The sequence below is a fragment of the Gadus macrocephalus genome, chromosome 16 (assembly GCF_031168955.1).
Source record: "Gadus macrocephalus chromosome 16, ASM3116895v1".
Lineage (NCBI taxonomy): Eukaryota > Metazoa > Chordata > Actinopteri > Gadiformes > Gadidae > Gadus > Gadus macrocephalus.
This window is the reverse complement of record NC_082397.1, coordinates 24,418,116-24,438,946: the sequence shown is the minus strand read 5'-3', so window position 1 is coordinate 24,438,946 and position 20,831 is coordinate 24,418,116. Positions and strand designations below refer to the sequence as shown.

At 48.2% G+C, this 20,831-nt stretch overlaps 1 protein-coding gene across 7 annotated transcripts in view; it reads left to right on the top strand.

Annotated features, from left to right (window-relative positions):
* The window catches only part of LOC132474705 (eukaryotic translation initiation factor 4 gamma 1-like), a 76,372-nt gene that overhangs the window by 26,000 nt on the left and 29,541 nt on the right, over window positions 1-20,831 (top strand). For 4 of the 7 annotated variants that reach the window (XM_060075538.1, XM_060075537.1, XM_060075539.1 and 1 more), the window contains 4 exons: window positions 10,787-11,148; window positions 16,671-16,763; window positions 16,875-16,962; window positions 17,358-18,743. In XM_060075538.1, the coding sequence (XP_059931521.1) occupies window positions 10,787-11,148; window positions 16,671-16,763; window positions 16,875-16,962; window positions 17,358-18,743 (1,929 nt within the window). Of the gene's footprint in view, window positions 1-9,471; window positions 9,670-10,786; window positions 11,149-15,513; window positions 16,081-16,670; window positions 16,764-16,874; window positions 16,963-17,357; window positions 18,744-20,831 lie in introns of those variants that run through there. The other 3 variants (XM_060075542.1, XM_060075544.1, XM_060075543.1) reach the window with 3 other exon arrangements.

Genomic DNA, 20,831 nt, shown 5'->3' with positions numbered 1-20,831 from the left:
TCGTAAAACATCCTCAGCATCGTCCGGCAGATGTTAAAGGACCTCAGCCTCCTGAGGCAAAAGAGTCGGCTTTGGCCTTTTTTGTAGACAGCCTCTGCATTTCTAGACCAGTCCAACTTGTTATTAAAGTACACCCCCAGGTACTTGTACTCCTCAACAGTGTCCACTGGGACCCCCTGTATGGAAACAGGGGTCACAGCTGCTGTTTTCTCCCTCCTCAGATCCACAATGAGCTCCTTCGTCTTTGTCACGTTGAGTTGCAGGTGATTCAGCTCACTCCAAGTGACAAAGTTGTCCACAACAGTCCTGTATTCACGGTCATCCCCCTTTTCAATGCAGCCAACTATTGCTGAGTCATCAGAAAACTTCTGAAGGTGGCAGGACTCAGTGCAATAGATACAGTCTGAGGTGAAAAGGGTGAAGAGGAAGGGAGAGAGGACAGTCCCCTGTGGGGCCCCAGTGTTGCTGACCACCTTGTCAGACACACAGTTCTGTAGGCGTACGTACTGTGGTCTGCCCGTCAGGTAATCAACAATCCAGGACACGATGGGGGCCTCCACCTCCATCGCAGTCATCTTCTCACCCAGTAGAGCCGGACGGATGGTGTTGAAGGCACTGGAGAAATCAAAGAACATGACTCTCACAGTGCTTGCCGGCTTGTCCAGATGAGAGTAGACTCTGTTCAGCAGGTAGATGATGCCGTCCTCAACTCCCAGGCGGGGCTGGTAGGCGAACTGTAGTGGATCAGTGAAGGGCCTGACCATAGGCCTTAGCTGCTCCAGGATGAGCCTCTCCAGGGTCTTCATGACATAGGACGTCAGGGCCACCGGTCTGTAGTCCTGAGGGCCGTTGGGACGCGGCTTCTTAGGTACAGGAACGAGGCAGGACGTCTTCCACAGCACGGGGACCCTCTGGAGGTGCAGGCTCAGGCTGAAGACCAGACTCGGTACTCCACACAGCTGATGGGCACAGGCTTTAAGCACCCTGGGCAACACACCATCGGGGCCTGCAGCTTTGCCGGAGTGGAGTCTTGTTAGCTGTCTTCTCACCAGGTCAGGCGTGAAGGACACTGTAGAGGTGACAGTTGGGGGAGGGGTGAGGTCCTCAGGTTGTAGAGGACATGATGCAGAGCAGGGAGGAGGGGTGGAGTAGGTAGGAGTGAATTGAGGTGTCAAGGGGCAGACAAGAGGTCTGTAAGGAGAAGGAGTAGGGGGAGGTGGAGTGGCAGTAGGTGTTTGGCAGCAAGCAGAAGAGTCTTGTGGGGGAGGGGCCGCTGTATCAAACCTATTGAAAAATAGGTTCAGTTCATTGGCCTGGTCCACACAGCCCTCCAACCCCATGCCACCAGTCTTCTGGAACCCAGTGATGTTTCTCATACCACTCCACACATCCCTCATGTTGTTTTGCTGGAGTTTATTCTCCAGCTTTCTCCTGTATCTGCCTTTTGCCTCCTTGATTGCAAGTTTGAGTACCACCTGTACTCTCCTCACCTCATCACGGTTGCCATCTCTGAACGCCGTCTTCTTTTCATTCAGGATGGCCTTAATGTCCTTTGTGATCCACGGCTTATTGTTGGCATAACAGGTAACAGTCCGAGCAGGGACATTGCAGTCCACACAGAAGTTGATATAGTCCGTGATGCACTCTGTAAGCCCATCAATGTCCTCCCCGTGGGGCTCACAGAGTGCAGGCCAGTCAGTCACCTCAAAGCAGCCCTGCAGTGCCTCATAAGCCTCCCCCGACCACCTCCTCACAGTCCTTGTGGTCGTAGGCTTCCTCTTCACCAGCGGCACATAGCAGGGTTTGAGGTGAACCAGGTTATGATCTGACCTGCCCAGAGGGGGGAGAGAAGAGGAGATGTATGCATCCTTAATGTTAGCATACATCAGGTCCAGGGTCCTCTCCTCTCTGGTAGGACAGCTCACATATTGCTTGAAGGTTGGCAGAACTCTATCCAAGGTGACGTGGTTAAAGTCTCCCGAAATGATGATGAGGGCACTGGGGTGTTGAGTCTGGAGTTTGGAGATGGTGGTGTGGACGATGCTGCTGGCAGATGTTGGGTTTGCAGAGGGAGGGATGTACAGTACAACAATGATAACATGCGGGATCTCTCTAGGCAGATGGTATGGACGAAGTCCAACGGCGAGCAGTTCAGCATCCGGGCTACAGAGCTGTTCTTCAATGGTGATGTGACCAGGATTGCACCAACTGCTGTTTACAAAAACGGCAACCCCCCCTCCTTTCCGCTTACCGCTCTCAATACAATCCCGGTCAGCTCGGATGGTGTGGAAGCCATCCACAGAGACTATATGGTCCGTAATGTCCCTGTGCAGCCATGTCTCAGTAAAACACATCAGGCTGCACTCCCGGTACTCCCGGTGACTCCGCGTCAGCGCTGTCAGCTCGTCCATTTTGTTGCTAAGAGACCGCACATTTCCCATAACAACCGAGGGGAGACACGGCTTAAATCTTCTCCTATCCATAAGCCCTTCCCGTCTCGACCCTCCTCTCATCCCACGACATTGTTTCCCTCCTCTGCATCCCCGGTGAGCTTTCCTCCAGAGTTCAGGTGGGATATCAGCTGGTCTGTCCACTATGCCGGTCGGCATTAGCGCAAACAGCTGTTCCCCGGAGTAAACAAAGGCAGCTTGTTGCTGCGGCATAAAAAACAATCACTAAAAAAGCACTAAAACCCTCAAAAGCAGCCTCGTTAGAGAGGGTAGGACTTCACCGGGTTAGAAGTGAAACAAACTAGAACGAACAAAAGTATTAAAAGTTAAGAAAATTAAAAAAAAGCGAACTCAAAGGCTGGAGCAACGTAACCGGCAGCCTGCAGCTTTCGCGCACGCGCACGATTGTAGCAGAACTATTGGACCACGATGGTCTAATGATCTGACATATGGGTTTGGTTTCCCTGCTTATCGTTGTGGTCCGAGTTAGACTGACCCTCATGGCGGTTTAGGAGCATGGCCCTGCGGTCTTCGGTGAGGGTTTCACTTCGCAATAATACAACCACCTGATGCCGCCGTTTCGATTCCATTCAAAACCTACTATCGTTGTGAACAATATTGCCGATGCATTATTTATGTTTATTTTTAGTACCTTATGGAAGTATGTTGTCTTTCCCTACGAGAGTATTGTACTTTGTTAATGCATAATAATGAACTTTTATTTTTTTTAATACATTGGTAGTCAAGGCGGGGCCCTATTGTTGTTAAGGCGGACGCCTTAACCATACAGTGCTGTGGGAAACACTGATGTCATCTGATCACGGAAAGCTTATTTAGCTTCCTACCTCTGTCTAATAAACAGACAATTATGTTGCCTCAATCATATAAAATGTGCTAGGCTAAAGGGAATGTAAAAAAAACTCCTTTCTTGCTAGCTCAAGCATGTGGACAATGTTGAATAAATGAGACAAATCATTTCCAACTCGTCATAGCTGGGATGCACCGTTAGGGGTGGCCAGTCAGTGTTTCCGCTACAAGAAATTGGTGCCGGTCATGTGACCGGGAAGGTTTCATTTTACCGGTCAAATAGGAAAAAAAACGGTTGGATACTGTCTGTGTTCATTGCACTTAAAAAAATTGATAGGCAGGCTATATAAAGAAGAAGAAGTGTGTGATCATATTTTGATTCGCCATGGTTGTTAAATACCGGTGCTCCGCAAAGCTTGCCGCCGGCTTTCGCTAGCTTGCCGCCGTTTAGTTCATAAACCTACGGTAGTCTATAGGGGAGCGTGTCTATGTTCCCCGAGTCCTATGTTCCCCTCTTTGTATGAGACTGGGGAACATAGGACCCTTTTTTTAAAAAAGGGTCCTATGTTCCCTGCTTTTCCCAAAAAAGGGTCCTATGTTCCCCGATATGTATGTGACCGGGGAACATAGGACCCTTTTTTTTAAAAAGGGTTCTATGTTCCCCGGTCTGTTACTTTTTCCACCATTACTGCCAAATTCCGGCCGAGATAACTACCATTGCATGTCTTTACCTTTTGTGGAAGAGGGAGAGACGTCGGAGAACCTGACGCAGTATATTCATACGCCGGTAAACAAACCCCGAGAAGCCCAATCCCTACGAGAGCTCCCCGCGTTACGGCCATCCGGAGGCGCACAGAGCTTTTGGCCGTGATATTATTATACAATTATATTATATACTATTATATAAAGAGCTCCGGGAGTCGCAAACGGCAACAATCACTTTCTCCTCCATTCTGCAGTTCAACCCGGACTGCACTGCACTGAGTTGGCCGGTTGAACGCTGATTGGCTGTTACGTTAGACATGTCACTCTGTTGAACGCCGATTGGCTGTCATTACGCGAATGGCGCGTCAAAGTTTAAATATTTTTAAAGATTGATAGATTGCAGGGAACATAGGACCCTTTTCTGGGAAAAGGGTCCTATGTTCCCCGCTTTTCCCAAAAAGGGTCCTATGCTCCCCGGTATGTATGGCTACAGGGGAATATAGGACCCTTTTTGGGGAAAACCGGGAACATAGGACCTGCTCAATTTTGTTCTGCTCAATGGTTGAATCTCCTCGTGACTGAATGTTTGTATACAGCGTGCATGCTGTATGAGCGCAGGGTTGATGCGCTCCACTTTTTTCTGTGGAGAACCAGCGCCTTGAACATTAAGCATAAAACGAAACCGGATCGTTTTCGCCCGTTTCGGCTCCGTGTGGACGGGGCCTTATTTCCAATCGGTCATTCTGACCGGAGACATTTAGAATTTTCGGTCCTCCTCATTTTTTTCGGGTCAAAGACCGGTAATTACCGGACAACGGGAACTCTGTGGCCAGTACAGCCTTGATGAATAGAGGGCGCAAATGTTGCTTAGTGGTGCGTTTATAGTCTGCTTTTTGTGTGGAGTTAGGGGTGTGGGGCTAGGAGCTTGTGTTGGGCTAGGAGCTTGTGTTGGGCTAGGAGCTTGTGTTGGGCTAGGGGTGTGGGGCTATGAGCTTGTGTTGGGCTAGGGGTGTGGGGCTATGAGCTTGTGTTGGGCTAGGGGTGTGGGGCTAGGAGCTTGTGTTGGGCTAGGGGTGTGGGGCTAGGAGCTTGTGTTGGGCTAGGGGTGTGGGGCTAGGAGCTTGCGTTGGGCTAGGGGTGCGGGTATAGGAGCTTGTGTTGGGATAAGGGTGATGGGAGGTAGGAGCTTGTGTTGGGCTAGGGGTGTCGGGCTAGGATATGTGTGCTTTTGTATGCTGCAAGTTATTAATAATAAACCAAAAATGTGCACCGTTATTCAAGTGGGTATATTCATGCTATTGGGAAAGATATTTACCGATAGTGGTTGTCATTTATTGGACAGTTGTCTATATATTCTAGGGCTGTCACTTTTTATTCGAAGTTCGAATATTCGTTCGAAGGTGGGGTGAAAAGTTCGAATTCGAAGTGTAATTCTCCATTCGAACTGTAAAAATGCGCTATAAAGAAGAGAGCGGCGAGTGGCTTCTCCTCAATAAAGCGGCCCTCCTGGATCCCCGCTTCTCCCGGTTAGTCCACCTTTCCCCTGCACAGAAACATCTCGTGACTGAAAGCCTCTCACAAGAGCTCACTGAAACGGAGACCGACACTGATCGCACACGACAGGGAGAAAAGTCCGCTGCTGCGCTGGGCGCGATGGGCAGCCTGTTTGGGGACTTATACAGCACGGCTGACACAAGCAGCTGCAACGGTAACGGAGAGCTGCGAGACTACTTGTAATTTTCTTTCCGTAAGGAATAAAAAGAGCAGCATGCCGTGTTGGAGGTCGGCCTCCCAGATTGTTCGTTTATATATGCTGTGTGTGCCATGGACGACATGCGCTCCGCATATCGCGCTCCGAGCAGTTATTGTTAATGTGTAAAAGACAGCCGCACTTGTGTGTCGGAGCTTCCTCTTGTTGTGTTTACAAATGTGTTATCAAAGATGTGTTTTTATCCTGTGCTGTTATGAATTCAGTATGTATACGTGAAGTATACGAGAGCAACATAAAAAATCAAGACTGTTGTCGTGTTCTATGGGGGGGGGGGGGGGTCGAATGTATTCGAATTAATTATGGACATTCGAAATTCGTTCGAATTTCATTTTTGGAAAAAGTGACAGCCCTAATATATTCTATATAACAAACCATGAAACAAGTTAAAAGTACACGGTATAGCCAGTGAAGCCTAAGCCGAATATAATGAATGGGCACCAGTAGGGGTGTAACGGATCACAAAACTCACGGTTCGGATCGTGTCACAGTTTTTGAGTCACGGGTCGGATAATTTTCGGATCAACAACAACCAACCAACAAATGTGACTTTAATATCTTCAAATGTGTAAAGACAAAATAAAGTGAACAATTAGGTTATAATCCTGCTTCCTTTAAGCATAGTAAATATTTAAAAAAAAATGCTTGCGTCCACATAAAATAAAAACTTATTAAAAATCATTTAAACAAAATAAAGTGCAATCTGAGGCATTATTCCTTCTTTTTAACATGGATAGCACAGAGAACCAGGCGAAAAGATTACAACCAAACACAAACGGCCCATTTCCGGTTCCGGGTCCGGTTTCCGTTTAATTGGGATTTACGAAGCGCCAAATAAAACATGACAGAAACTATTTTGCTAAGATACTTGATTAGGAACATCAACGAACACCACTAACCATTCGGTGAGTTGCACATTTCTGAAAACTAACGTTTCGGGTTGTTTTAAGTGCCGGTTTGTGAATGCCCAAAGCCAGCCATTCTGAAGCAGGCAGGGGCGAATCGAAACCTGAGACAGGACCAATAGTCAACATATCGGTGTTTCATCCTTTATTTGTGCTCTTGCAATTTAGCGTTTTCCGACTTGGTTGTTCGAATGCACGCAGGTCAGCGTTTCCCACTCCCGACTTACCACCTAAGAGGAACGCAGCATGTGTTGATGTTCTCTGCCTGTATAGTGAATGAGCTCGCGTCAGGTGATGGTATCGGATCGGCGCATAGACGATAAAGGATAAGAGTCTTGTGGGCATGCCCGCTTATACCCGATATCTTTAGGCAGTATTGGGGGAATTTCCGATACTGGTATCGGTGTCGGATCAACTTTTCTCATCAGATGGTCGGCTTTATCATAGGGGTGTACGGTATAAACGGTATAGAAAGTACACCGGTGTGAATTTGCACTTCGGTATGGATTTTGACGTTACCGTGAGTCTGGTAGACAGTGTTCTGTGTAACGGGAAACAATGTAAGTAACACGTTAAAACAGAAACGTAACTACTTTTTCATGTAAATAGTAAAGTTACGTGCAACTACTGAAAATATGGTAACGAAACGTAGTTTGTTTTTCAATTCGGCGCTATCCGTTACTCTTCCCAGGGAAAGATTTGACAGCGATACTGCCTTCTCAGGCAGTATGCTATTGCACGCAGGCGCGCAGCAAGTGTGCCTTCGTGCTTACGCAATAGCATACTAATGCTATTGGGCAGTAATAGTAGTGAAGTCACTTCACAATAGCAATAGCTATTGTGAAGTCACTTCGCAATAGCTATTGTGAAGTGACTTCACAATAGTATTGCTCGTGAAGTCCCTTCACAAGCCCTCATTCCACACCGTACGAGACGGACGCAGGTATCATGACGCTTAGGCCTGTCACGATTACACATTTTTCTGGGCGATTAATTGCCCCAGAAATTATTGCGATAAGCGATAATAAGTACACCCTTTCGAAGATCAATAAACCTTTAGTTTTGAAGAACACTGGAACTGGACGTCTGGAAGACATTTAAAATATCCAGAATAAATTAACAAAACAACCAAAAACAATCTATTAACAAAAAATGCTCTTGAATAAAAACCAAACACCACCAAAAACAATAAATAAAATTGAAACACTATATAAAAAGGATGTAAACACAATTGCGCCAGGGCTCCGCCTCCCACACAGACAATGCAACAAGTGACACTTGACGAGGGGGTTTACTCGTTGTGCCCTGTAATTATGAGCCGGAGCCCGATTTCAACCCGACATTTGTTACTTAGGCCTACCCTGCTAAATATATATAATATATATCAATATATATATAATGCATAGAACGCCGGTCACTATCGGGAAAATAAGGCCCGACAGGGCGAACAGGCGACCGACGCGCAGCGGAGGTGTCTTGCTTCGCCCTGAAGGGGCTTATTTTCGATAATGACCGGCGACGTTCTATCATCCCGCTTATTACAAGGCTACTTGCCAAGACGAAAAAATAACTTCACATGGTGTGTCTTTTAACAATTTATTCGTTAGCAGCATTCGTAGTGTTGATCAGCAGAGAAATAGTCCGCCAAAGACGTTGACGTTGCTTAGCAACCGAAGACGCTGGGGTTGACAAGTTACCGGACTACTATCTATACAAGTGAACGGAGCGTTCCACGGCATTGAGAAGACCTGTGTAATAAAGGCCTATAATATTTATTGCATAGATATCTTCTCAGATAATGCCAATAAAGCAATGATTTAAAAAAAAGAGTGCGAATGGAAATTATTGCGGCCGGCAAAAAATTATCGCTCATTTTAATTTATCGCGCAATTTATTTATTTATTGCATATCGCGACAGGCCTAATGACGCTGTCTCTGCAGGTCTTCCACAGTTATCGCTTCCGTAGGCATTTTCCAAAGCCAGTCGTTAACGATCAAAAGCCAGCGGTGGAACGACATAATAAACGCTGTCACTTAGTATAACGCCACGATGTGATGCTAATTTCATATACAACTTGGCAACAATTATAAAACTCATACCCAACAACGGTACTAAAAAGATAGCACAAAGTTGCCGTGGGTCGTAACATCATAATATATATTGCGGTTTCAGTCATTTCACAAACCGTAGGAAGGTAAAAAGGAAAATGGGTGAGTTCAATGGAAAAGCCCTGGGTTTAGACATGGTTCTAATGCAGGCCTCCACACCATGCTGACAGCTTCTTCTGGGGTCCATTCTGCTGTTCTCTATCCTCTGTATAAGATCACCAGGCCGCCCATAGCATGTAAACCTCAGCCTAGCGTGGAAACATTCCCCGTTTGAACAGCAGATTGCTCAGAGCACAGGGAATCAATCCCACTCACAAACACTGAGCCCTCCCTGTGCAAAACTGCACATCGGGTCATCTTTGACCCCTGAGATTCCAACATGCGTGTCGCCGGTCTTCTGCCGCCTGGAGGGGCCTCGGTGGGGAGGAGGGGGGCCCCGTCATCTCATGCAGTTGGATGATTTACCTAACGCCCCCTTCACCACCTCCTGCTCTTCCTCCTGCCCCTCTTGAATTAGGTTGTCTGTAACTCCATCAGCAGGGTAGGATCACAGCCGTTCATACGGCTCAGAGCCTCGCCGGGCCCCACCGAATCCCTGCTACACAGGAGGGAGGGGGGAGGGAGGGAGGGAACAGGGGCGGTCTGAAGGGCAGAGCAGGGGGGAGGTGCTTGGAAGAGGAGGACCTATGTGGAGACACGCTGGCCAAGGGGAACAGTGACAGGGCCAGTCTTTCTCAGGGGCACCTGTGGGGGAAAACAGGAAAAGGGCGGAAAAATAGCAACAAAAAAAGAAGCGAAGGAGGGGCTCTGGAGAGGATCCTATACCGCTCTGTTCGTCTGGCCTGGTTTGCCTTCTCCACACACTCCCCACATACAACGTTCTGCATGGGGAACCGCACTTCCCGCGAGCAGGAGGACTCCCAGGGTACGTGGTTCGCCTGCAATTTCTGACCCTCACAATCTTAGCCACATCCCCTCCCTGTGACTGCTATCTTGACTCCTTTCTCACCATGGCCTTTCTCTTGTAAATATCGAATCTATTCATACACCCAGAGCGTTATCCATGGAAGGTATTTTCATTGCTGTTTCCAGTCTGCTTTCCTCCTTTCTCTCAATCTCCCCGTTTCTCTCGGTCCATTCCCCTGCTGTCTCCCAGTGGCTGTGGGTTTTGACTATATTTAGGTGTGTGTGGCTCCCAGTCAACAATGCCGACGGGCTAATGTGACTGAAACGCACTTGGGGAGGGAGCGAGAGCTGGAGAAGGGGCACAGACGAGAGCTATCAAAGGGTCTGGGCGGGGGGAAAGGAAACTACCTTTTTATAGTGCTTTCTTTGTACTTTGAAAGGGAAATCAAGGGGGATGTAAGATAGGTTGGCTGTGCAGGCCGGGGCATTTTGTGGACTGAGGCTGGCTAATGCTGGAGGTGCTTGTTGACAATATCGATTGCTGGAACATATTCGGTCTTTGAACTTGGGTACTTTGTGTATATCTTTTTTTGTATCTTGGTATCTTCAGAGGTCTAGTGGCTCTTGGACTGACGGCTTTTTTTGGAGTTGGATGGTCATGGTCATGAGGCTCTGTGTTTCACACAGAGCAGTATTGGGGGTGGGGGGTTAACTGGTTGACCGTACCAAAAGTCCTTGAACTGATCAACATCTCCATAAGAATGTCCCTGTTGTCAACAGACAAATGTACACCTATTAGGGAGGGTTTCCTAACTCCTGCAAGTGAGGAACATTCGTTATGACTCTCTTTGGGACGATCTTCGCACGAAGCCACACTGTGTAGTGCATGGCCCTCGCTGTTCACCCTAACATAGAGCGCTCTCACTCTAGAGTGACATGTTCACTCTAGAGCACCCATGACTCTCGCTGTTGCACACGTGTCAAACACCACTGATGGATGTCCATAGTGTGTAAACACGGTGTGGGTGCGTGTCTGTGTGCTAGTGCCTAACTAAATCTACGTCCAATGTCAAGCCAGCATGCTCCTGTCAAAGTGAGGCCAATGGTCTGGTTGACACCGTCTGTTTGGTCCACAGCGGGGGCCTACTACCCGGCCCAGTTTGCGTCCCCTGTGCAGGCGGCGCCGGTCATCATGAGCCCCGCCCCGCAGCAGCAGCAGCAGCAGCAACAGCAACAGCAGCAGCAACAACAACAGCAGCATCAACAGCAGCAACAACAGCAACAACATCAACAACAACAGCAGCAACAACAGCAACAACAACAGCAACAACAGCAACAACATCAACAACAACAGCAACAAGCACATCAGCAGCAGCAGCAGCAGCAGCAGCAGCAGCAGCAGCAGCAGCAACAGCAGCTGCAGCAGCAGCAGCAGCAGCAGCAGCCGACTCCACCTCCACCTTCCCAGCACATCGCCACCAAGCGTGAACGCAAACAGGTAAAGTCACCGTCATCCTCGTCTCACTTCTTAAATGCTTTTTCGACTTTTCCCTTTGCTTTAGACTAATGACGTATGTATACATGTTATACGTCTGCTAAGCTAGACCAATCTAACTATTAAATAGCAGGACTGCTGGATCCGAGATGACCCTCATCCTAACAGCACTTTGTCTAGAGGACTGAAGCTCTACTGTGTGCAGTTGGTGCAGATGATTTGGCTCTGATCACTTGTTCCCCACTTTAGCACACTCAGCTATTTTATCGTACTTTGAGAATCTTCTTCACTTTAAGTGGAAACCAAATGGTAAAATAGATGTTGGATATTTGTTGTCTCACGTTTTATGATGATTCTTCTGTTGGCGAAGCTTCCAAATGTAACAATGAAAATATGAACTTTATCCATACAGACCTACTCCTAAAGTCTGATATGGCCTATTTAGTTTCTATATAGAAGTAAGGGTAGGTTCCAAAGGTCAGCTAGGGAATGTTTAAGGTCAGAGCTTAGTGAGTATGTTAATTGAATGTACATAATGATGGAACGTTTAAATCGGCTCAACTTGTATCTCAACCAGATCCATGATTCTGTGAGTGAAACCCATTGGTGCATCCAGTCCAACCTGGTTACCAGGTGTTTACACCGGGAAATAGCCCAATACGGACACTTAAAAATCTCCACCGGAAACTGCAGTGTTTTTAGTGATATGCTGTATCAGTGACTGTACTGCTGTTGTTTCAGTGCGAAGCCAACAGCGGTTTTGCAATGATGTCGAGTTTCAATCTGAGGCTCTGGATGTTTCCTGAACCCTGTCCAACTTGGGGATGGCTGCGAGAACTAATGTCGTTCTGAACCGGCTCCCAGCCTGGTTCCTCTGTGAAAAAGGTTGCTCTCTGACAGAGCGGAACAGCTCTCCCATGCCCTTTGATGCTTTTCTTTCTGTGCTTTTCACACCAAAAGTGTTTGTCCACTCTCTATTATGCTTGGATGCCTGGGGTCTGATTCTGCACCTGTTTTACTGACCTGATTTAGTGTTTTTTATAGTAAATGCATTGTGTCAAGCCTTAATGACATGATGGTTTGCAGGCCTCGACATTAACGGTTGCCCGCTTGCCCGGGGTAACCAAAAGTCATATTTGGGCAAGTTGAGATTGATTTCTGGTTGCCCGAACGGGCAAGTGGATTTTGGGTGGATGTTAATATAAAGTCTATTCATTCAAATGTTTTTAGAAACTGCAGAACAACCTTTTTTGCTGCAAAATAACACAAAATATAAGTATTTGCAATTGATCAGCGCGCCGTCTTCTCTTCTCTCTGAAAGCGAGTTAACAGACACGCATCGCTTCAGTGCGAATATAGCCCCGCCTTCTGTCACTCGCAGTGCGTTCTCTGGCCGTGATTCGAAGGTGTTGGCTAAAGGTTAGCCAACAAAGCTAGCATCGCAAGTGCAGCGCCTCCGCGAACGGTTTAGGTAGAAGGAAAATGGAGTAGTGATGGAGGAGTGCAGTTTGGAAGTACTTTGGATTGAGGCAAATTACCAAGGAAAGTCATATGCACAGCAATAGCGATCTTTTTCACGAAATTGGACCCTCACAAACTATATATTACATGAAAGCTGAGCCTCCACTTATTCCAACAGTCCAAACCATATCATCCATATCATTCTGTGACTAAAACTCGCAAATAACAACTTAAGAAGAAACGTCCCCTTTTCTTTTAACAACCAAAAATGAAGTATTACCTTTGTGATTTTTGTCCACAAAGTTGATTCTGGTCGAATAAAACCACCATAAACAGATAACCCAGTGTCTGGGCCAAATTTTGCAACTAAACATGGTATTTTCAATCATTGAATAAGAGAAGGTTTCTTAGGAAATAGGTAAATTGCCTTCAATCAGAAAACATATTCTTCGGCGCAATCTAGTGGCCATATGTTTATTTGCGAGTGTTTGGCTTGGTGCATTCGAATATATTTGCCCTGAAATTTAAATAGGTGTCAAGTGTCAAAATTGTAAGATATCTACCTTTATTTGTGTCTCATAGTAAGACATCGCTCCCAAATGATAACGACCAACTGATAATTATTTCAGGTGGAAATGTTATCTTCCACTTATGCTGTGTTCCATGGCTTTATTCACTTTAACCAAGTATCATCCCCATTGAATATTTCACTTGCACAACAATCTTTCTTTTGGCACAAAGATGACATTATCGCCCTTGCAGTTGTGGAGATATACTCTATTTACTTTGGGTCTGTTTTTTCCTGAAAAAAACGTTTCCCCTGATATCGAAAATGGTATAGAATATCGATATTTTTCCAGCTATAGTGTCAAAGTTAGAAAATCCAGTATCGTGACTGACAACACTACTAGAAACGCGATTGTGATTATTCAGTTAGAGCTACAAGAAACGTGAAAGTTAAAGAAGACATATCTTTGCTACTACCTCTGACATTTAGTTAAGTACATTTGCATGAAATCATGCAGGTCTACTTGGCGATAGCTCTAATAGGTTGCAACGGTGGACTGAAATCACTTCATGGCACGATGTGACCGCTCGATAAATAAGTAAACAAAGGGAAGTTTGTTATTTATTTTTTTTATGTGTGGAAGCTAACATTCAGCTTCAGTCTGAGCTAGGAAGATTTTTCTGAGCCCCCCCAAAACCAGGCCGCATGCCTGGCAAAAAGAGGCCTGTTCAAGATTCTGATTATAATTTGGGCAAGTGAACATCACATTCGGGCAAGTTGAACCTGACCTGTACTTGCCCGATGGGCAAGTGCTTTTGAAACCTTAATGTCAACCCCTGGTTTGGTAATTGATCATTTGATAATAGGTCAGGCATTGTGTGAAAGGTTTATCTAGTCAGCTTTTCACTGTGTTTTGGACAAGATAACAACATGATAACCTGATCTCGTGGTATTGCTTAGTTGGATTCATTGGCTCCATAGGAGTTTTGTTCTAATGGTGTTTTCACACAAAAAGCGAAGGGTTGTTTATGTGAATAGAGGCACGAACCATGCGAGTCCTTGTTCACACTGGTAGAATATATATCTTTGCGCGACATTAACGTACGTCATCGGCTACAACTTATGTATGCCTCAGGATGGCGTTAGGAACCCAGACCGACGGCGTCGGGTTCTCCCATGATTTTGGGGATCCACAAGAATAGATGGTGTGATGGTCTTGCTATGGTGGTTATCTGGGCCATGGCAGGCAGGCAGAAACTTGGCGTTGACGTGAGTTGAGCCCTGCGTTCTTCATGTGACTATACACTTGCTGTTCGCGGCATCAAACTTACGGAAGTTACGCAAATGTAAAATTGTCTTTGCTTTTGGTGTGAACAGGGCTTGAGGGACTTTTTGATTAGGTTCAAACCAGACGTCCGTTGGACCCGAGTCCCCCTGAGCCTCCATGTGTCTGGGCTTCAAGCTGAGGGACCAAAGGCCCTTGATGGTCCTCTCTCCCAGCAGGGTTTGGTAGGGAGCTTATCAGTACATTTGGGGACACACAGCTGGCTCAGCGCTGGACTCTGACCCCAGAGACCACGCTGCGTGGCTGGGCCACGTGGGCCTGCACACATTCACTCGCCATGAACACAGGGGAAACACACAGTGGAGTGATTAACTGTTGTCTATGAGGGGGGGAAATGAGTGTGTAAAGCAACCAATCGAGGAACTTGTGATGGGATGAGTCAGTGACAAAACATCCTTTTTCTGCATGTGGGCTTTCAGTCCTTAAATGGTTTCTTCAAGGTTGTGGTGGGGGAATATCTATCTATAGGGAAACCATGTTTTACCAACCTTTTCTTCGCATCGAGCCGTCTTCCGGGTCTCAGTTTTGTATATAAGTGCAGTCGTCAAACTGTTATGACTTGCAGGAGCTCATTCTTACCTCCTTCTCTGGGAGACTGTATCCCCCATTCACGGACTCTGTATGTCAGAGCAGAGAGGGGAGGGGCTGTGAAGGACGTGTCAGCACATAACTCTGCTCCACGTGGCTACCGGTCTCCTCCCCCCATTACAGCCCGAAGAGCTAAGCCCATCCCTCCCTCTCCTCTACTACCCTCCCCTTGTCTGCTGCTGTGGCATTCCCCTCTCTCTCTCTCTCTCTCTCTCTCTCTCTCTCTCTCTCTCTCTCTCTCTCTCTCTCTCTCTCTCTCTCTCTCTCTCTCTCTCTCTCTCTCTCTCTCTCTCTCTCTCTCTCTCTCTCTCTCTCTCCCTCTCTCCCTCTCGCTTATAAAAGGGAGCAGAGAGGGGGGAAAAAGCGTGCAGCATGACGGTGCCCGGAGAGGAGGAGGGGGGTGGAATGATCGAGGGGAGTTTCTGCTGTGCGCCAGAGCTCATTCGATAAAGTTGGAGCCTTTTTTCTTTTTTTCACTGAACAACCCCCGTCTCCCCCTCCCTCTCGCTACACAGGCTCTCTCTGCCTGCCTGTTAGCCTCAGTGGGCGGGGCTGCACATTCCAGTACCGTAGCTTTACAAGGCCAGTCGCTTTGTCGCTACCCCTCCCCACCTCCCGTCCTCACTATCAGGCCCGCTCTGCACATGAGCATGTGTGTGGAAGAGGGAGATAGACGCTAGCTGCCTGGTGTTGAACGAGGCCCGGGCCCTGCCCTTCTGTTGTCCGGTCGCACAAGCTCTCTGGCCCTGGGCTAGTGTGTGTACGTATGAATCTGCGTGTGTTGGACTTTTCTTCAACTTTGGGCAAGCGCCCGGCCTTTTGGGATCAGAGTCCACCCAGACCAACCTGGAGAGGCCTCTGGCAGCCAGCAGCACAACTCCAGCCCCAGGATGAGACAGGCCCGCTAGGTTTTCTGGAGCTCAGAGGGGCTCTGGACATGGCCATGTAAAGCCCCATCAGAAGCAGGGGAGTACCAGGGAAAAGATTCCGGTTCTTACCAGTTAGCCACAGCTCTTGCTCCTGCCGTGGTTACGTGAGTAAGAAGAGTGAGAGAGGGCGAGAGAGAGAAAGATTGTGAAATGAAATGTGTGCTTGCAACTGGTTGGAGGAGGAAAAGCTCTTGATAGGTTTTTCTTCTTGCCTAGTTTGAGTCTTGTGTTTTGCACGTTTGCTTACCAAATTGGTGATTATGTGAGGCAGGCATTTTTGGGCTCTCGCTCTCGCTGTGCTGGAATTTATTTCTGCATCAAAGGTTGAATAAGCCAAGCTGTACGCCCGTCAAACAACTTGGATCCAGCCTACTCTACGTTTTCACTGAGTTTCAGAAGATTAGTTTATTAAGCATGTGGATAGCCTGTCAGCTAATGATTGGGTTCTGCCGTGATTTGTCGTGCTTGTTTGTGAGAATCGTGTCTTCTTTGGCGGAGGGGCAGGACAGATACACGCTGAGATAGACGTAACATTCTTATAGGACCGCAAATAATCAGAAACAGCCCTCCTCTCTCCTGGCCCCATTCTCTTTCTTTGTGATTATCGGTGAGCGAAAGGATGAGTCTAGCCATCGTAACTACTTTTGCAATCTTTTTTTTTAAATTAATGAGTGTGTGTGTGTTCGCTCCATAGATCAGAATACGGGACCCTAACCAGGGGGGCCGTGACATCACGGAGGAGATCATGTCAGGGGGTCGCAGTGGTTCCACGCCAACCCCACCACAGGTCAGCCCGTGTCCACACACACACCAACCCACACACGCACATCTCCTCCCTGGAGTGAAGTCTCATTGTGTGTGTTTGTTTGTGTGTGTGTGTTTGTTCTGTTTCCATCAGTCGATACTATCTGGATCCGAGAGTCCAGCTGTGCCACAGGCCAACGGTGAGAGTGTAACAGCTGCCACTCAAACACTGGTCAGACCAGGTAAGGGTCCAAGGGTCCTGCCTCTTACCCACACACCCCACGCCACCTCGTAACTAAGCGTTCTCCTTATAGGTAGATATTGTGATATGTTAAGACTTTTGACAGGCAACTCTTAAGAGTACACCATAGTCTCAAATGTGTTTATAAGTGGCCACATCTAGTGTAGCCCTTAGATTTTCGGATGAAAAGGGCACTATGAATAAATTGTATTATTTATTATTATAATGTAGTGTGTTAATAGCCTTTGAAAGTGATTGTCATCCATCAGAGGTTGAAAGAATTATGGTAGACTGAAGCACAGCCCCAAGACCTTTCCCCTGTTTCCTAGGGGTCAAAGGTCACTTTGCACTGAGTGTTCTTTCCTTTGTCTCACCGCCCTCCATCCCCTTGTCTAGATGACCGAGGGAAGCCCACGCCTCCCCCTCCTTCAAAGACCACCGAACTTTGCAAGGCTGAGCCGGCTGCCCCCCTAGAGGCCAGCCTCTCTGACACTCACACTAAGACTCCTCCCTCGCCGCTCCCCAGCGCAACCCCCCCCGCCCTTTCCTTGGACAGCCCGTGCCTCGCCGCCGACATCATGGACGCCCCCCCGCCCGCCCGGGAGCCTGCCCCAACACTGCCCCTCTCTGCCCCCGAGGTGCCGGCATACCCGGCCCCCCTCCCCAACCCGGGCCCCAAGACGCCCAGGAGAGTCCTGCAGAGCAGAGCCGAGTCACTGCCGGAGAGCCCCCTGCAGAAGGCCCCGGCGCAGGAGCCACATCCAAAGGAAGCCCAAGCGGCCGTTTGTGCCGACATCACTGCGGCGGCTGCTCCGCCCGAGCCCTCCAACGGCACGGTGGAGGTGAAGCCGGTGGGGTCGTTGGTCGCCCCGCCACCATCACCTGGCCCGCTAGAAGCCCCGCCGGGCTCCCCCATTGTCCAGCCTGAGGAGTTGCGGCTGCCCAACGGCCTCCCGCTGCCTGCCCCCCAGGACCCCCAGGCCCCAGCCGCGACCGGCCTGTCGGAGCGCGACGACAGCCCCATTGCCGAGCCCGAAGTCCAGGCGCCCCGGGTCCGCACACCCGACCTCCGGAAACCTGACCTCCACACGCTCCCCCGTGTGCCAGAGGTCGCCCCGGTGACGGCCCCGGTGACGGCCCCGGTGACGGCCCCGGTGACGGCCCCGGTGACGGCCCCGGTGACGGCCCCGGTGACGGCCCCGGTGACGGCCCCAGTCACGGCCCCGGTGACGGCCCCAGTCACGGCCCCGGTGACGGCCCCGGTGACGGCCCCGGTCACGGCCCCGGTCACGGCCCCGGTCACGGCCCCGGTCACGGCCCCGGTCACGGCCCCGGTCACGGCCCCGGTCACGGCCCCGGTCAAGGCGCAGTCTGCCCCCCAGGCGGTGGTCGCGGAGCAACCCCCCATGGTGCCCAACGTGCAGCCAGAGCCCCCAACCAGTGCTCCCGTGCGGCCGCCAACCCCAGAGCCAGCGGCCACACCCGATGCTCTTGTGAAAGAGGACCAGGCCGAGGTCCAGGAGCCGGTGAGTGTCCCCAAGGAGGAGGAGCAGGAGGTGGAGAGCGAGGAGGTGAAGGAGCAGCAGCTGGAGGTGAAGGAGGAGGAGAAGATGATAATGAAGTTGAAGGAGGAGCAGCAGCAGGAAGTTAAGGAGGAGCAGGAGGTGGAGGCTCCAACAGAGATGGTTTCTGACCCGGCACCGCCCCCCATCAGAACGCACACCCCGGCCTCGGTGGAGAAGGAGGAGCCCAGCTCTGCTGTTGGGGAAACCGCTATGCAAGGTCAGTCCGTGTGTCTGAAAAGCAACCATGAAACCCAGGAGAACCTACACTATAGTGTTCCTCTATCTTTAGACCCTACGCTATAGTGTGCCTCTATCGTTACAGACTCCACGCAAATGTCCCTCTATTGTTACAGACCATACGCTATAGTGTCCCTCTATCATTACAGACACTACGCTATAGTGACCCACTATCGTTATAGACCCAGTGTATCTGCGGGGTTGTGAAAGGTATTAAAATGTAGCAAATGAAATTAGCCCAAATTAAGGCCATTAAAAAGTTATAAACGTCATCTGACGAGGTATTACATTTCCAACAAGGCCTTTGAGTTTTTCAATTTGTGTAATTTACATGCAGGCCTATCTCCTAAAATTACTAAAACTTGCGTTGATTTATTTTTATGTTGCAAGTAGGACCTGAGTGATATCAATGATGTCACGTGGTGCATGCGCTGAAACAAACTGGATATACCCAGCTGGCTTGCTGCAAAATCTCTTCGCGAGTTCGCTGCTGTTAGTCCAAGTACTTGGACTTGTACGGTCTAAACGTATAGAAAGTACACTGGTGTGAATTTGCGCTACGGTATGGATTTTGACTTTACCGTGAGACCGGTGTGACCAGTAGACAGCCGCGTTTACATGGACACTTCTGATCCGATTAGCAGTGGTAGAACTCGATCAGAATAAAAAATTATCATATATACAGCTCAATCGGAATACCATTCTCTGATTGGAATAGAATTCCATGCAGAATAGAAGAGGTGGTGTAGTCCGCTATGATCAACATGTATACACTTATTCCGAGTGGTTTGGGGTGGGTGTGGCTACTTTTTAAATTAGAGAGATGGCTTCAGCAGCTGCAGTATTTCGCAATTGGTCAGTCTACTTTTTTACATACCGAACTTGACCGCTGTTAAGGAAAGGGAATTTTTTGCCTGATTCACGTCTTTCTTAACAGTAAGTATGTCCGATAACTTATCAACCCCAGCTTGTCTTGTTTCTAAGTGTCTTTGGCAGACTATTTCTCTGCTGGTCAACACTACGAATGGTAATTGTAAAATGACACAATGTGTGAAGATATTGTTTCGTTTTGGCAAGGAGCCGTGTAATAATGTAAAGTCATTATCGAAAAATAATACCCTTCAGGGCGAGGCAAGACAAGAATTCGCATCGCTGCCCGGTTTGCCCTGTCGGGGCTTATTCTCCCGATAATGACCGGCGTTCTGTACTACAACATTATCCCTTACAAATATCATACAAGTCCAGACCAACATAACGGTTGTGCGCGAGAGACATACGAGCTTAAGCTTACCACTTTTGTAAATGCCGTAGGCCTATATACAGTACATTCGGATTGCATGATAGGATTAGATCTATTCCGATTAGAAAGTGTCCATGTAAATGCAGCTAGTAGGGATGGGCACGAGTAGTAAATTCCAAACTCGAGTGATCGAAGGAATTCCTCGAGGCTCAATCGAGTACTCGATCGAGTAATCAAATCTATTTTTAGAATGCAACGCATCTGCAGCAGGAATAGGCCTAATGATGAACGGCAATATTACCAACTAAACATGTAATGCTTATTCTCCATCAAAACAGTCAGAGTTATCAGAGTAATCATTATTTATTTTTGCAAACGTTCAAAACACATTTTCCTTAAAAAAATAAATATGCGTCTCACAATTTAAATCACGTCGAACCAAGGCCTGTAACGGTTTAAAAAGTAGCCTAACCATTGCAAATAATTTAAAGCTGCAAATAAAACGGCAGCAAATGGACTATGGATATACTCAGCGTTGTGATCTTCTCTACACGGCCGGGATTACAGCTGCGTCTTGCGGCGGTGAAAATAGCCGACACACTTGGTTGCTCCGGGTCTGCTTTCCCGAACTCACCGTTGTGTTTCAGGAGCATATGTTGCCGCATAGTACTTGCAGTACTCTGGTAGCTCGATTTCGCTTGGCATATTTTACATTTCACCTTATGATCTCCTATTTCTTTAAAGTATTTCAATTCTTCGCTGCGCTTTGCTTTAACCCCCATCTCTTAACTTTTTGAATTCTGGCGTGCCTGCACACGGCACGGCACG